The sequence below is a fragment of the Xyrauchen texanus genome, chromosome 30 (assembly GCF_025860055.1).
Source record: "Xyrauchen texanus isolate HMW12.3.18 chromosome 30, RBS_HiC_50CHRs, whole genome shotgun sequence".
NCBI classification, from domain to species: domain Eukaryota; kingdom Metazoa; phylum Chordata; class Actinopteri; order Cypriniformes; family Catostomidae; genus Xyrauchen; species Xyrauchen texanus.
Window position 1 is genome coordinate 31,393,728 of NC_068305.1, and position 12,939 is coordinate 31,406,666.

At 39.3% G+C, this 12,939-nt stretch overlaps 1 protein-coding gene across 2 annotated transcripts in view; it reads left to right on the top strand.

Moving 5' to 3' along the window:
- The window catches only part of cnih3 (cornichon family AMPA receptor auxiliary protein 3), a 59,670-nt gene that overhangs the window by 17,230 nt on the left and 29,501 nt on the right, over positions 1-12,939 (top strand). For both annotated transcript variants that reach the window (XM_052098327.1, XM_052098326.1), the window contains exon 3: positions 8,786-8,833. In XM_052098327.1, the coding sequence (XP_051954287.1) occupies positions 8,786-8,833 (48 nt within the window). The remainder of the gene's footprint in view (positions 1-8,785; positions 8,834-12,939) is intronic.

Consider the following 12,939-nt stretch of genomic DNA (forward strand, 5'->3'; position numbering starts at 1 on the left):
AGCCCCCGTCAGGGGGTGTGGCAAATGAAAAAACAAAGGATTCTCCTCCTGGCCCTCCACCGGGGGACGGAGCGGTCTTACCACCTCCGGAGCTAACGTCTTCGGCTCTGGGTCGACTGTCTCAGGAACGCTTGGGAGCCTTCCGGGTCCTAGAGGGGGTTCGTGAGACAGGGGGCGTGCGCCGCCTGCGGGGTGCTCGATGCTGGGGCTGAGAGCTGGGCCCGGGTTGAGGCAGTTCCTGCAGCACATCAGGATCAGGTCAACCCCCGTGCATGTTTCTGAGTGCTTTGGCCTGGTGGACTTGCAGGAGGGCCATCGCATGCAGGGCGGAGGTAGCGCGTCCAGCCGCACTGTAGGCCTTCGCGTTGAGCGAGGATGTTGTCCTACAGGGCTTGGATGGGAGTACGGGGCGGCCACGCCAGGAGGTAGGGCTACCGGGGCATAGATGGTACGCAACTGCCCTATCGACCTGGGAAATCGCCCCGTATCCGTGGCGCTCTCCGCCGTCGAGGGTGGTGAGAGTGGAGCGGGTGGCACCTAGACGAGCGGAGAGCGGGGCTCTCCATGTAGACGTCAGCTCGTCATGCACTTCCGGGAAAAACAGGACCGGGGGGATGCGTGGCCGCGAACGGCGCGCTGCCCCCAGGAACCAGTCATCCAACCGTGAAGGCTGTGGGGAGGATGGAGGGTTCCAATCCAACCCCATGCTCACGGCGGCCCGGGAAAGCATGTCAGACATCTGAGCGTCGGCCTCAGCCTGGGCCTGCTGGCCCGAAGGCGGCAGTCCAGGGGAGTCCTCGGCATCAGACATCACACTCTCCGATGCGGCGGCGAGCTCATCTGCTTCGGACTCGGGAGGATAGACAGCCAGGCCGTGAGGCGAGCCGCTATCGCCGCGAGCGTGGACGGGGACCAGCGAGCGTGTCGGGGAACGGGAGGTTCGTGGGGGCTACCCGGCGAAACTGCACCCGCTGCCGCCCCCAAATCGCCCCCAGCGCCAACCACATCGTCCTCAATCCCGTGGGAAGAAGGAACAATGCGGGGTGCAGCTGGGGTGGCTTGCTTTCTGTTGAAAGGAAGCCGCGACCGCAACGTGGTCATGGTCATGTTCTCGCAGTGAGAACATGAACCATCCACAAACGCTGCCTCGGTGTGATCGTGGCCCAAACACACGAGACAGCGCCTGTGGCCGTCTGAAGCAGAGAGGCTTCTACCGCATCCAGGAACAACACAGGGGCGGAAGGGCATCTTGAAAAAGACGCGTCCTGAAAAGGACGTTCAACGCCACTGTGTTTTGCTCTTTTAGAGAAATTCACTCTTTTAAGGGAAATAACTCTTTTAATACACAGTATGTGTGTGTGTCTGCGCTGTCGAAGCGCTCAGGGGCAACAATGCACGCTGTGCAAGTAGGAGAAAGCCGCTGTTGTGCGCCGTCAAATCCAACAGCATGCAGATCGCCAGAGGAAACAGGAACGTAGTGGTGTGTAAACTCGCAGCAAACTGCAAACAGACCATCGGCTCCGAAGAAATTTCTGAATGAACTCCCGTATTTGCGCCACTTAAATACCCGTATGTCCGGGGGCAGGACATGCAAATACTGGCTGCCAACTCTCATTGGCCTTTTTTCATAGATCAGAGGTGGATATCGGCGCTCAAGAGAGACCCCTAGTGTCGCTTCTCCGACACAATGTGGAGAGAGCGACAGAAGGGGAATAAAAGTTCAGTGTTCATTCATCAACTATCCATATGTCAATATATTGCTTTCTCAAATCGAGAGCTAGAGAGAGCAAGCAGAACATTTAACTACTCTTGACTGCTGCCATCCGGCTAATTCTGTGAAGGCATTCAAGATGCAATTCTCCAGCAATTAAACTCTTCTGATGTTATTCTTGATAAGATACTCTAATAATCCTTGATGAGTTTTCTTTATGTTCACACAAGGCGTCTTTCATGTTAACGTTATGAGCTCAGTAGATAGAATGTGTGTCTGCTGTGCTGCCTGATGCGTGCATGCTTTTAACAATTTATCACGCTAATGTGCTAAGACAGACATTAACATGCATGAGGCTGATTACAGTTTAAAACCTCAATGAATTAGAGTTCTCATTATGACATGTTGCTTGCATGAAGGGCAGGGGTTTTATGATCTTCTCCAAACAAGATGTTTGCAAGCATGCACCAATGTGGTCACTTCAGCATACCCATGGGCTCACTAACATCAGGTTTCAATCCTTTAAATTGGTACAGAGTTTTATCCAAAGTGATGTACAGCGTATTCAAGGTCTTCATTTTATTTATTTATTTTTATATTTATAATATTGTCAGGGCAGGGCCGGCCCAGGCTCTGTTGGCGAGATTTTAGATCTGGTTTAATGGTAAAATAAAATATTCAGAAATTATAGATCCTAAAAGCTTATTTTAATGTTTGCTGAAAAGTGGACAAAGTTGTTTTATTCTCAAAACACTATCAACATGTTTACAAGCTCCTGGGTCGTGATGTGAGTTTCGTCATAGTTGTTTGGCATCCCATTCAGCACACAACTGAATAAAACAGGCTGCATGTCACTAATAAATGATTACTGCCTGAGAAACATTTGCATAAAGGTGTGAGGGACTTCAGCATTTTTCAAATAACACAAAGAACAAACATCTCTCTGGCTTGGTTTTGCTCGCGTGTCCCCTCTGTGTGCGAATAATGCGAAGATCTATTGGGATTCAACTACAATTCATCACTGAAAAGGTTTGCTTGCAGACTTGGCACTAAACAGCACACGCAGACTCACGAATGAACGCGGGGGCTGCATAACTTTTCTTTTAGCGTAATATGGCACTATTGAGCACTGAGTATTTTATTTTATTCAAAGAGGAGAGGAGAGAGAAAGCATGCACTCGCATGCATGGTTGCTAGACTGCATAAATTAAGAATTACATAAGGCAAAATCATTTATATTTTTGCATGTATAAATCTCTGTTTGGGTGTTGGCAACCCTGAGCATGTTAAAAGCTTGTGGATGCGCAATAGGTCCCAAAGCCAAATAAATGAAAGATCTCATTATTTTATTGTTCTATTACCAAACTACTAAGATCTATTATTTTTAAGTTGGGTTCCCATTAGGAACCTCTCCTCCATGATTTCACAGACACGATCTACGACCTCCCAGAAAAATCAAGTCCCGGGTCTTCCCATAATTCCCAATCCATTGGCTATTATAGTCCAGACAGTAAGAGGTATCTCAAGGTGGCCTCACTATAACCCAAGCCCTGAGCTTCATCGAAGAGTGACTCAGCACAAATACCAAAAGGGTGGTTGCTCTAATGCCAACTCCCCAGATTGCAGCCCAAGGCCGAGTCATGAGAGGCCGGTTTCTGCTGGACTGGAGCGAGAGTTAAGAAAATGCCCATCACCTTCGCTGGGTCAATTTTGTTGGTCGGTTCTTTTGTCAGGTCTGTGCAGGGAAGAGATGAGTGAAAGAGGACCCAAACGCAGGACTTTAATAATAAACTAAAGAAGAGATTCAAGGAAGAAGAAAACACAAACACTACAGCAATATGCTGGCTTACAACGCAATAACATACAAACAAGAATTGGCAAAGTAACAAACAAACGGATGTTTTATATATATATATTTTCAAAGGATAACAAGACGATGAGGAACACCTGTGATAAAATTAGAGCAAAGTACCTGAAGTCAGCGACAATGGAGAGAAACAAAGGAAATTTCTAAATAAGAGTCTTAACAAATTTCAAACTAAGAGTCTCTACAAGAATCCAATACTTGACAAGTATGTGTATTCCCTGGGAATCTAACCCATGACCTTGGAATTGGTGGTACAGTGCTTTACCAGTTGAGCATCAGGAAGTTCATGATTTCTGCTCTTGGTAAATCATGAGGTGATTGTCCTATTTAGAGCTTGTGGAAAATATATTACACATCATGGCTGCCTTAGAGGGTCACATGACCCTCCTCAGGGCCCACTTTGAATTGGACACAGATGGTCCCTTTGGGTTCAAAGGCATCTTTTACTTTCCATACTCAATTTGCTGTGGGTGCAGAGACGCAAATCATATCATTTTGCTTTGGCATTTAAACATTATCCCTGATTGAATCACTTAGCTTAGGGAAATGAAGTGTGCTTCAACAGACTGAAAATGTTGTACCAATATTATTTCATTTTTGTGCTGCATTGGTGGGTTTCTTAAATACCACAGTCAACTCTTTGCCTAGATTGCAAGGCAGAAAGATTGTTTGATTGGATTAAGATAAATAAAAAATATAGCAAGATTAAAATTTCTCTATATCAGTGATTCTCAATTGTTTTTCTTCAGGATCCAGATTTTACATTGGACATCAAGTGGGGACCCACCACAGGACCAATATATTATGTTAAAGTAAACAAAAATATCCTTAAAATCAAACATTAAAATGTAGTTATATACAGTAGCCATGAACCGCATAGGCCCAACAATGTGTAAAATTATTAAAGGGTTAGTTCACCCAAAAATGAAAATTCTCTCATCATTTACTCACTCTCATGCCATCCCAGATAAGTGAATAAGTGAATGGGTGCCAACATTTTGAAGTTCCAAAATCTACATATGGGCAAAATAAAAGTATCTCTCTGGTGGTTGGATCCATATATTCTGAAACAATTTGATAGATGTGCGTGAGAAACAGATCAATATTTATGTCCTCTTTTACTTTAAATGTTCCTCCCTGCTCAGTCAGTTTCCACTTTTCACTTTCTCTTCCTCCTTCTGTTTTTGGTGATTCACATCCTTCTTACATATCAGAATTTATGACAAAGTATTACTTAAAATTTTGATCTGTTTCGCTCTCACACCTATCATATCATGCCTGAACACATGGATTTAACCACTGGAGTAATATGGATTACTTTTATGCTCCCTTTATGTGGATTTTGGAGTTTCAAAATGTTGGCACCCATTCACTTGCAGAGGACCCACAGAGCTGAAATATTCTTCTAAATATCTTAATTTGTGTTCTGCAGAAGGAAGTCATACACATCTGGTATGGCATGAGGGTGAGTAAACGATGAGAGAATTTTCATTTTTGGGTGAACTTTAACATCCCTTTAATATGACATAGACTGAATAGGAAAATTGACAGTTTGGGTGTATGGTCGACTCTTGAATATGATTGTTTCAAGCTCTCTGAAGCTAATAATTCACAGTGTAAAACACATTGTGGTTGACAAAAAAAAAGATCCTTTTGAATCCATATTTTATTTGTAATAATATTTTTTTTACTTTGCTTGCGTACATTTGTTCATGCTTTTTTAAATGAAAGAACAACCTGTTCATGTTGGCATCTGCTTGTAGCAAGGTATATTTCCATTTAAATAACTTTTTTTACTTTATTATTTTGCTATCCTATACTCAATGATATGGTTAGTTGCATTTTGTTATTTGCTTCTAGCACTGTCTTTTTCCTTGCTGTCTGCAACAGAATAGACCGGCGACCCATTAGTTTAGAACTAACTGTATGAATCATCTGTTCATGGCATGAACTTCATACTCTTTCAATACCATCATTAGTAGTTATGCTGAATATTATTTGTGCTACAGAGATGAGAGACTCAATTCTGTTGTGTTTGCATTTGCATCTACTTCAAAGACAATAAACCATTGTACCTTGCAGGTTCTTCTGCATGATTCCATGGTCATAAACATTACTTTCTCTCTACCAGTATATTGTTTACACTGTTTGCCAGCACTTGTCAAGCAGAATTTGTGCTGACGAATATTTCAAAGGGAGCTGAGTCTAATTGCCTGCTAATTAAAAGTGACAGAAATAGAGAGAGTTTAGCGTAACTTTTAATGGATGTTTGGTCTAATCTGTGAGAAACAGCTGTGTGCTGGAACAGGACAGTGGGGGGTTGCCAATAAAAGCATCTGGGGAAACTGTTTGAAAATGCACTGATGCAAGTTCTGGATAATAGCTAAATATATCAAAATTACAACTTAAATCATTAACTCAGCAAATTATTAACATAATTGTTGTGAGAACTGCACAAATTCTGCACTTGTTCCTCATATTTTATATTTACATTTATTCACTTGGCTCTTACTCTTATTTAAAGTGACTATGGGGCCGTTCAGAGACGGAACATGTTATTACGCTAAAAAAAGGTAGATGCAGCGCAACACATATGAGCAGAATGCACGTTTTTAAAAGTTCAGATTTATTTTTAACTTGACACACTGTCAAAAAAAAAAGCTAACCTTACATTATCTTTTTTCCCACTGTGGAACACAAAAGGAGATGTTGGGCAGAATGATAGCCTCAGTCACAATTGACTTTCATTGCATCTTTTTTCCATACAATGAAAGTGAACGATTACTGAGGCTAACATTCTGCCTAATAACTCCTTTTGTGTTCCACTGTTTTAAAATAATATGAGGGAGAGTAAATGATGATATAATTTAGGTGAATAAAATTGCATTAATATCTCTACTAAATAAGATCTATGCCACAGCACAAATGTGATTTATGAAGTAAACACGTTTAACAATTTTATAGTTTGCAGTGGTTAAATACATCCGTCTAGCACATGTTTACAAAGACATTTAAAAAAACAAAAACAGTGCAGATGGATGCAAAAACGCATTCGTCTGAAAAGCCCCATTCATTTTCAGCATTAGCCTACAAGGACTAAAATCGAAACGTTTTTAATTTTGATTCGTTCTGAGCAAAAGCAATATTTTTTTAATTCCGGTTTGTAGGTTCTGCTGCCTTCTTTCCAAATGGTTTCCAGATTTAACAAATAAAAGAACTGTTAATAACAATTTTTTTAATGATAGTACTCTGAGCTAAGGGTGGATGAAATACTAGTTGCAGTGTTGCCAGATCTTACAAGGCAAACAAGCAATGTTGTCTGGAAAAACAAGTCCTAATTAAGCCTCACCAAAATAATTGAAAATATATAAAAAGAATTCTGATGTGGTTATCTGCAAAGAAATCATAACAAACATAGAGTTAATTCAAGTAAAATTTTGATTACAGATCTGCAACTGAGAAATATACTTTTTAACTTTAATACCTTGTATCTGGATTAGGCAATTAGACAAAGAATTGTGTGATGAAGAGGTTTCTTTCAGGATCAAACACATGTTTTTTCAAGCAACACAAGGTGGTGTGATTCCAAAAATTGACTGTGACCTTTGGTCCCTTTGAAGCCTTTGGTTTCATGAAAAAAATATTGGAATAAAATTAAAAGTTTATAACTGGTTACTAGCATTTGACAATAATGGCATTTAAAAAGCATTTAAAAAAACTATTAAAAATTACTTAGTTCCCAATTTCGGTTATGTTCTGCAAAAATTTAAATTGTTTTCGATTTTCATTTTCGTTCTTTGAACCGTTTTTAGTCCCTGGTAGCCTATATGTGTTCCCTGGGAATTCTGTTGTTAGAAGCACAGTTGAGCTACTGGAAATGTATTTAGTACATAAGAAAATATTACTAAAAATATATAATGTATATATACTACCAAAATAAATAAATGACATATCAGCTTTAATTCTGTTTTTGTGTGCATTTGTGACTAAACAGAATAATAAGGCCTTCTCTGGTTAGAAGACAGTACTTGCTGAGAATGAGGGGAGTGGTCACCATGGGTGTTTCTGTGGGCAGTAGGCTACATTACAGTACATTATTTACAAGTGCAGGCTACTAGATTAAATAATGCATTGAGTTGAATAACCTTTTTTCTTCAGTGAATATGCAAGAAATTGCCATCAAATATGTGTTTAGACAGAAAATAGCATCTTTGCGCTCTTCCTGCCAAATGGCAGCCTTTTTTTTTTCTTCCGTGTCACTCGTATAAGATTTATTTGTGCCTTAACATACATCCATACATGCCACCCATTGTGTTTTGCTCGCTTTTGTGCGTCAAAGATGAAAAATTAATACAATGCCATAGTGCATACAAGAAGCAAAAAATGCATTTACATTAGATGAAGTACCCTGATTCAGGGTAAAAACAAATAAAAAGCTACATTTTTTATTCCTACCATCATTTACATCAAACTCTTACGACTTTCTTTTCACTGTGAAAGTATACTCAGTCACAGTTTACTTTCAATGCATCTTTTTTCTAAGATAGTGAATGGTGACCAAACTTTCTGCCTAATACTGTAGCTCCTTTTGGGTTCTTTTGTTTTAGAATTATATGAATGTGTGTAAATAATAACAGAATTTTAATTTGAAAATGAACTGTTCCTTCAAAAGTGATTTTTAAGAACGTCTGCAGAGGTTGCATTAAAAGTTCTGCCAAATAAGATCTATGCCACTGCACAAATGTGATTAACGTAGTAAACACTGACTATGCCGTGTCTGGGAGCATATGTAAAAATAGATTTTGAAGCATTCTCACTGGAGAGTACCGTGACTATATCCCCACCCCCAAAAATGGATATGTTTTTATGTAATCACCATATGCCACTTTCACATGCCATTCAAAAATGTGTCTGCTGTGTTTTCCACCTCTTGACAGTTGTTTTTCTAAATGCATGTCCCTTGATGTCCTTGCCAGTATATAGTGCTCTATGATTCTTCAAGGGAACATAGGCCAAGAACTGGGAAAACAAAAGCCTTAGGCAGCAGTGGCATTTTAAAGCCATAACCACTGTGCGACACACATAAAATGCATAAACACATGCATACGCATACAATCACATTTTAAGTCAAGTCTGAATGTTTTGTCCTTGATACTGGCATTTTAGATGTTATGGGAGAGTTAAAAGGTCTTATTTTCTCTTAACAGCGTGAAAGGCTTCGGAACATTGAGAGGATCTGCTGCCTTCTACGAAAGGTATGTAACGTTCGTTTTCTGTGCATGCCAAAATTACACTTGGTTTTTTTACATGCATTTTAAAACATTTTTAGATGCACCTCCTTGAATTATGCTTTTTTTTATAACCATACAGCATTACATGGTAAACTTTAGGACTTGTAGCATCCATGTCTATGTATTCCACTTGTATGACATCTTCAGTATACACAGATTTGATCCAATCAAATGCTCTGTAGAATTCCCATGCAACCGACTTGCAAATCATTGTTCATGGCTGTGATGGTCTTAAGCATTATATAATGTTTGTTAAAGACAACTTATTAATTAAAGGTATTAAAAGGAGTTTCCCACATTTTTAAGTGTGGCATTGACAGTAATGTATGTTTGAATCCTGCTCTAAGTACATACTGTAAACTGTTAGGTTCCATGGATTGTGCCAACATCAGCAGAACGCCTTCATGAGTAAAATGTCTCATCGTATAAGGATCGACTAGCGTCTCAGCTGTTCTGTGTACATGTGCACCTAGCAGAAAAGGGTTTCTGTTGTTACTCTGTTTCACCTCATTGCAAATATGAAGGAACAAGAAAGCATTGCCTGGCAAAAACACTCAAAGTATTCCTGCACTTCACAATGTAACATTGGCTGAATAAGCCAATGTTGTGCTTAAGCACAATTGTTCTGGGTAACGCACGGCATGACCTGGTTTTAGATCAAAAGAGTGACATCTATGCTGTTATTCCTTTTCTTTCTCTCATTTTCTCTTATTTTGCCTCTCTCTGTCTCTCGATTGGAGTCTTCCTGCACATGGGGCTTGTGGGTTATCATTTATTATCAATATTAATTATCTTGGTTGTAAACACTTAGCTTAAGGCTCATATCACATCCAATTGAGTCTTTACTTGACTGACACGGGCCCAGAGATAATTTGTGAAGACCTCTGCAAGTCAAGCCAATGAGTGTGTGTAAATCAATAGATTTTCATTCTGATCAGGTTCTAAAATGTGGAGACCTATTGACTCAGCAGAGAATTGTATATGTCTGTGCATGAGAGAATAAACATATTTGCTTTTTAATGTGACATAATTTTGCTGCGGAGTGCATTGTGCATTTTTCAAGAATGAGCCATTCAGTAATGCTTACAAGCACCCACACAAGTTTTTCAGTGCTAGGGTGCATGAGATTATTTTAGCATGAGATTATTTTTCACCACTGTAGGTGCTGTGGATTTTCGACAGCCAGCAAAAAACTTATGATTTCAAATTTTTATTTGGTCGGTATGAATGTCTTCAGCATCATTTGTGTTGTGTCAGTTCTCCACCAAAACACAGAGCATGAATCCTCTGGAAAATCGAGAAGGGAACCGTGCTTTGCTTTGGTGATTTAGAGCCAGTCAGACAAATATATTCTAATGCTGAGTCATGCAAAGCTTCCATGCAAAATACCAGCATATTTTAAGACAACTGCTTACTTCCAGGATACATAACTCATAGACATTGATAATTCATTTTTTTCCCCCATCAAATAATGTTTTGGTGTGTGTTTTAAATTGAATTATTTATTGAACATTGGAATCTTTCTTCATATTGCTGTTGACCCTGACACATGTAACTTCATGTGACTATGACTTTTTTCTATAAAAGAATAGTTTGTGCAAAAATGAAAATGTTGTCATCATTTACTCATCCTCATGTTGTTCCAAACCTGTATGAATTGCTTTATTATGTTGAACACAGAATATGTTAAAAGAGTAGTTCCTCTAAAAATGTAAGTTCTCTCATCATTTACTCACCCTCGCCATCCCATGTGTGTCTTTCTTTCTTTTGCAGAACACAAATGAAGATTTCAGCTCTGTTGTTCCTCACAATGCAAGTGAATGGTGACTAAAACTTTGAAGACCAAAAAGCACATAAAGGCAGCATAAAAGTAATCCATAAGAATCCAGTGGTTAAATCAATATCTTCAGAAGCGGCATAATACGTGAGAAATAGATCAATATTAATGTTCATTTTACAATAAATCTCCACTTTTATTTTCAATTCCTCGTTTTTTTGTGTTTTGGCGATTCACATTCTTCGTGCATATCGCCACCTACTGGTCAGTGCTGGTCAAAGTTGGAGATTTAAAGTAAAAAAGGACTTAAATATTGATCTGTTTCTCACCCACACCTATTATATCGCTTCTGAAGATATGGATTTAACCAGTGGAGTCTTATGGATTTCTTTTATGCTTTCTTTATGTGATTTTTTATGCTTCAAAGTTTTGGTCACCGTTCACTTGCATAGTATGGACCTATAGAGCTGAAATCTTTTTAAAAATTTGTGTTTGTGTTCTGCAAAATAAAGAAAGTCATACACATCTGGGATGGCATGAGGCTGCATAGATTATGAGATCATTTTAATTTGTGGGTGAATTATCCCTTTAAGGACAGACAACCTCAGCCACCCTCCAAAAAAAAAAACAATTCACCACCAAAATAATTTGTGACTAATTGTTTGTATTAAAATGACTAAATAATAAAAGTAACAAAAGTGTGTGTGTGTGTGTGTGTGTGTGTGTGTGTGTGTGTGTTACTGTTATTGTTCTCTAATTTGAATACAATTAGTCAAAAATTATATCCAATAATTAATGCTTTTTTTCAGCAATGTACATCATTGTTTTGACCCCATCTTTCTCCTATGCTAAGCTTTTCGTGTCTAACTCTTAAGGTCAAGGTCAGTATGTCATCAACCGTTCAGAGTTATCCACTGGGGAGTGTGGCCGCACGGTTGCCTATGCTGTGTGTTTGTTCTTCAAATGGGAAGCTACTTTTTGATGTTGCAGTACAAACGATTCTGTCCTCTCCATCACTCCACTTCACACTGACATTCATCATCAAAAGCATTTGCACAGAACTCAGAATAACTGAAAATGACATTGTTGATCTGAAACGTAGAGGATTGTTAATAAAAGCCCTGTATGCAGTGCAGCAGCCTCTCTTTTGAAACTCATGAAACACATCGGCTGACATATACCATAGCAAATTTGACAAGATAAAACTTGGATAACACTGAAAAGACTTTTCAGACCTTGTTGTTGCACACGTTGGGCTACATTGACATGCTTGTATATGCTAATCTGTTTTATCTTGTTGATTAAAACATGTATTAATGCACGTTACACTGTGTCCAAACCAGGAGCAATGTGATGAATCGCTTCAGGTTGTTCAAGGGAGAATACCTCTAAAATAAATATATGTTGATTTGGATAAAAGCATCTTCTAGCTTACTGCTCATTATCAAAATAGTAGTTATTGACAGCAGGATTAGATGAACAAAATCAATTCTCTTTCCTATTTTTGTTATGGAGATGTCTGAGTTTATTAGCCTGTTAATAGATTCAGATGCATTAATAGATTTCAAGCACAAGGCTAACTAAACTCATAAAAGAACATCACACCTCATCTCAGATTAGTTGCCTGCTATGTTTGGCAACAAACACAGTCTCTTCCTCTAATGGTTTTGCCAAGCAATCCTTATTTCATAAGAGACGGAAATCTGATCTTTCTTTTTCACATGCTACACTGAGATATTCTGAAATCCTGCCTCTGCCTGAAGGAAAAACTCCTTCAAAGGGCTCTGGGCACAGAACGAGGAGGCATCATTGTTGCTCTGCTCTGGGTCTCTTACTGAGCCAAAAACAGCCAGCTTTCATCAGGAAGTTTAGTGCTGAGACTAAACTATTGGTGCAGAGGCGTACATAGATTTAAAATGGATTTATACTGGGTCGCTTAAAGGAATATTACAACCAAAAAATGCAAATTCTCTCATCATTTACTCACCCTCATGCCATCCTAGATGTGTATGACTTTTTTCTTCTGCAGAACACAAATGAAGATTTTTAGAAGAATTTCTCTGAATAGCTCTGTAGGTATATGCAATGCAAGTGAATGGGTGGCAAAACTTTGAAGCTCCACATAGCACATAAAGGCAGCATAAAAGTTATCCATCAGACTCAAGTGGTTTAATGTATGTCTTCTGAAGCAATCCAATTGGTTTTGAGTGAGAACAGACCAAAATGTAACCCTTTTTTCAATAAGTCTCCTTAGCAATCATGATTTCAAGCTCGATTAAACTTCCTCTAGCGC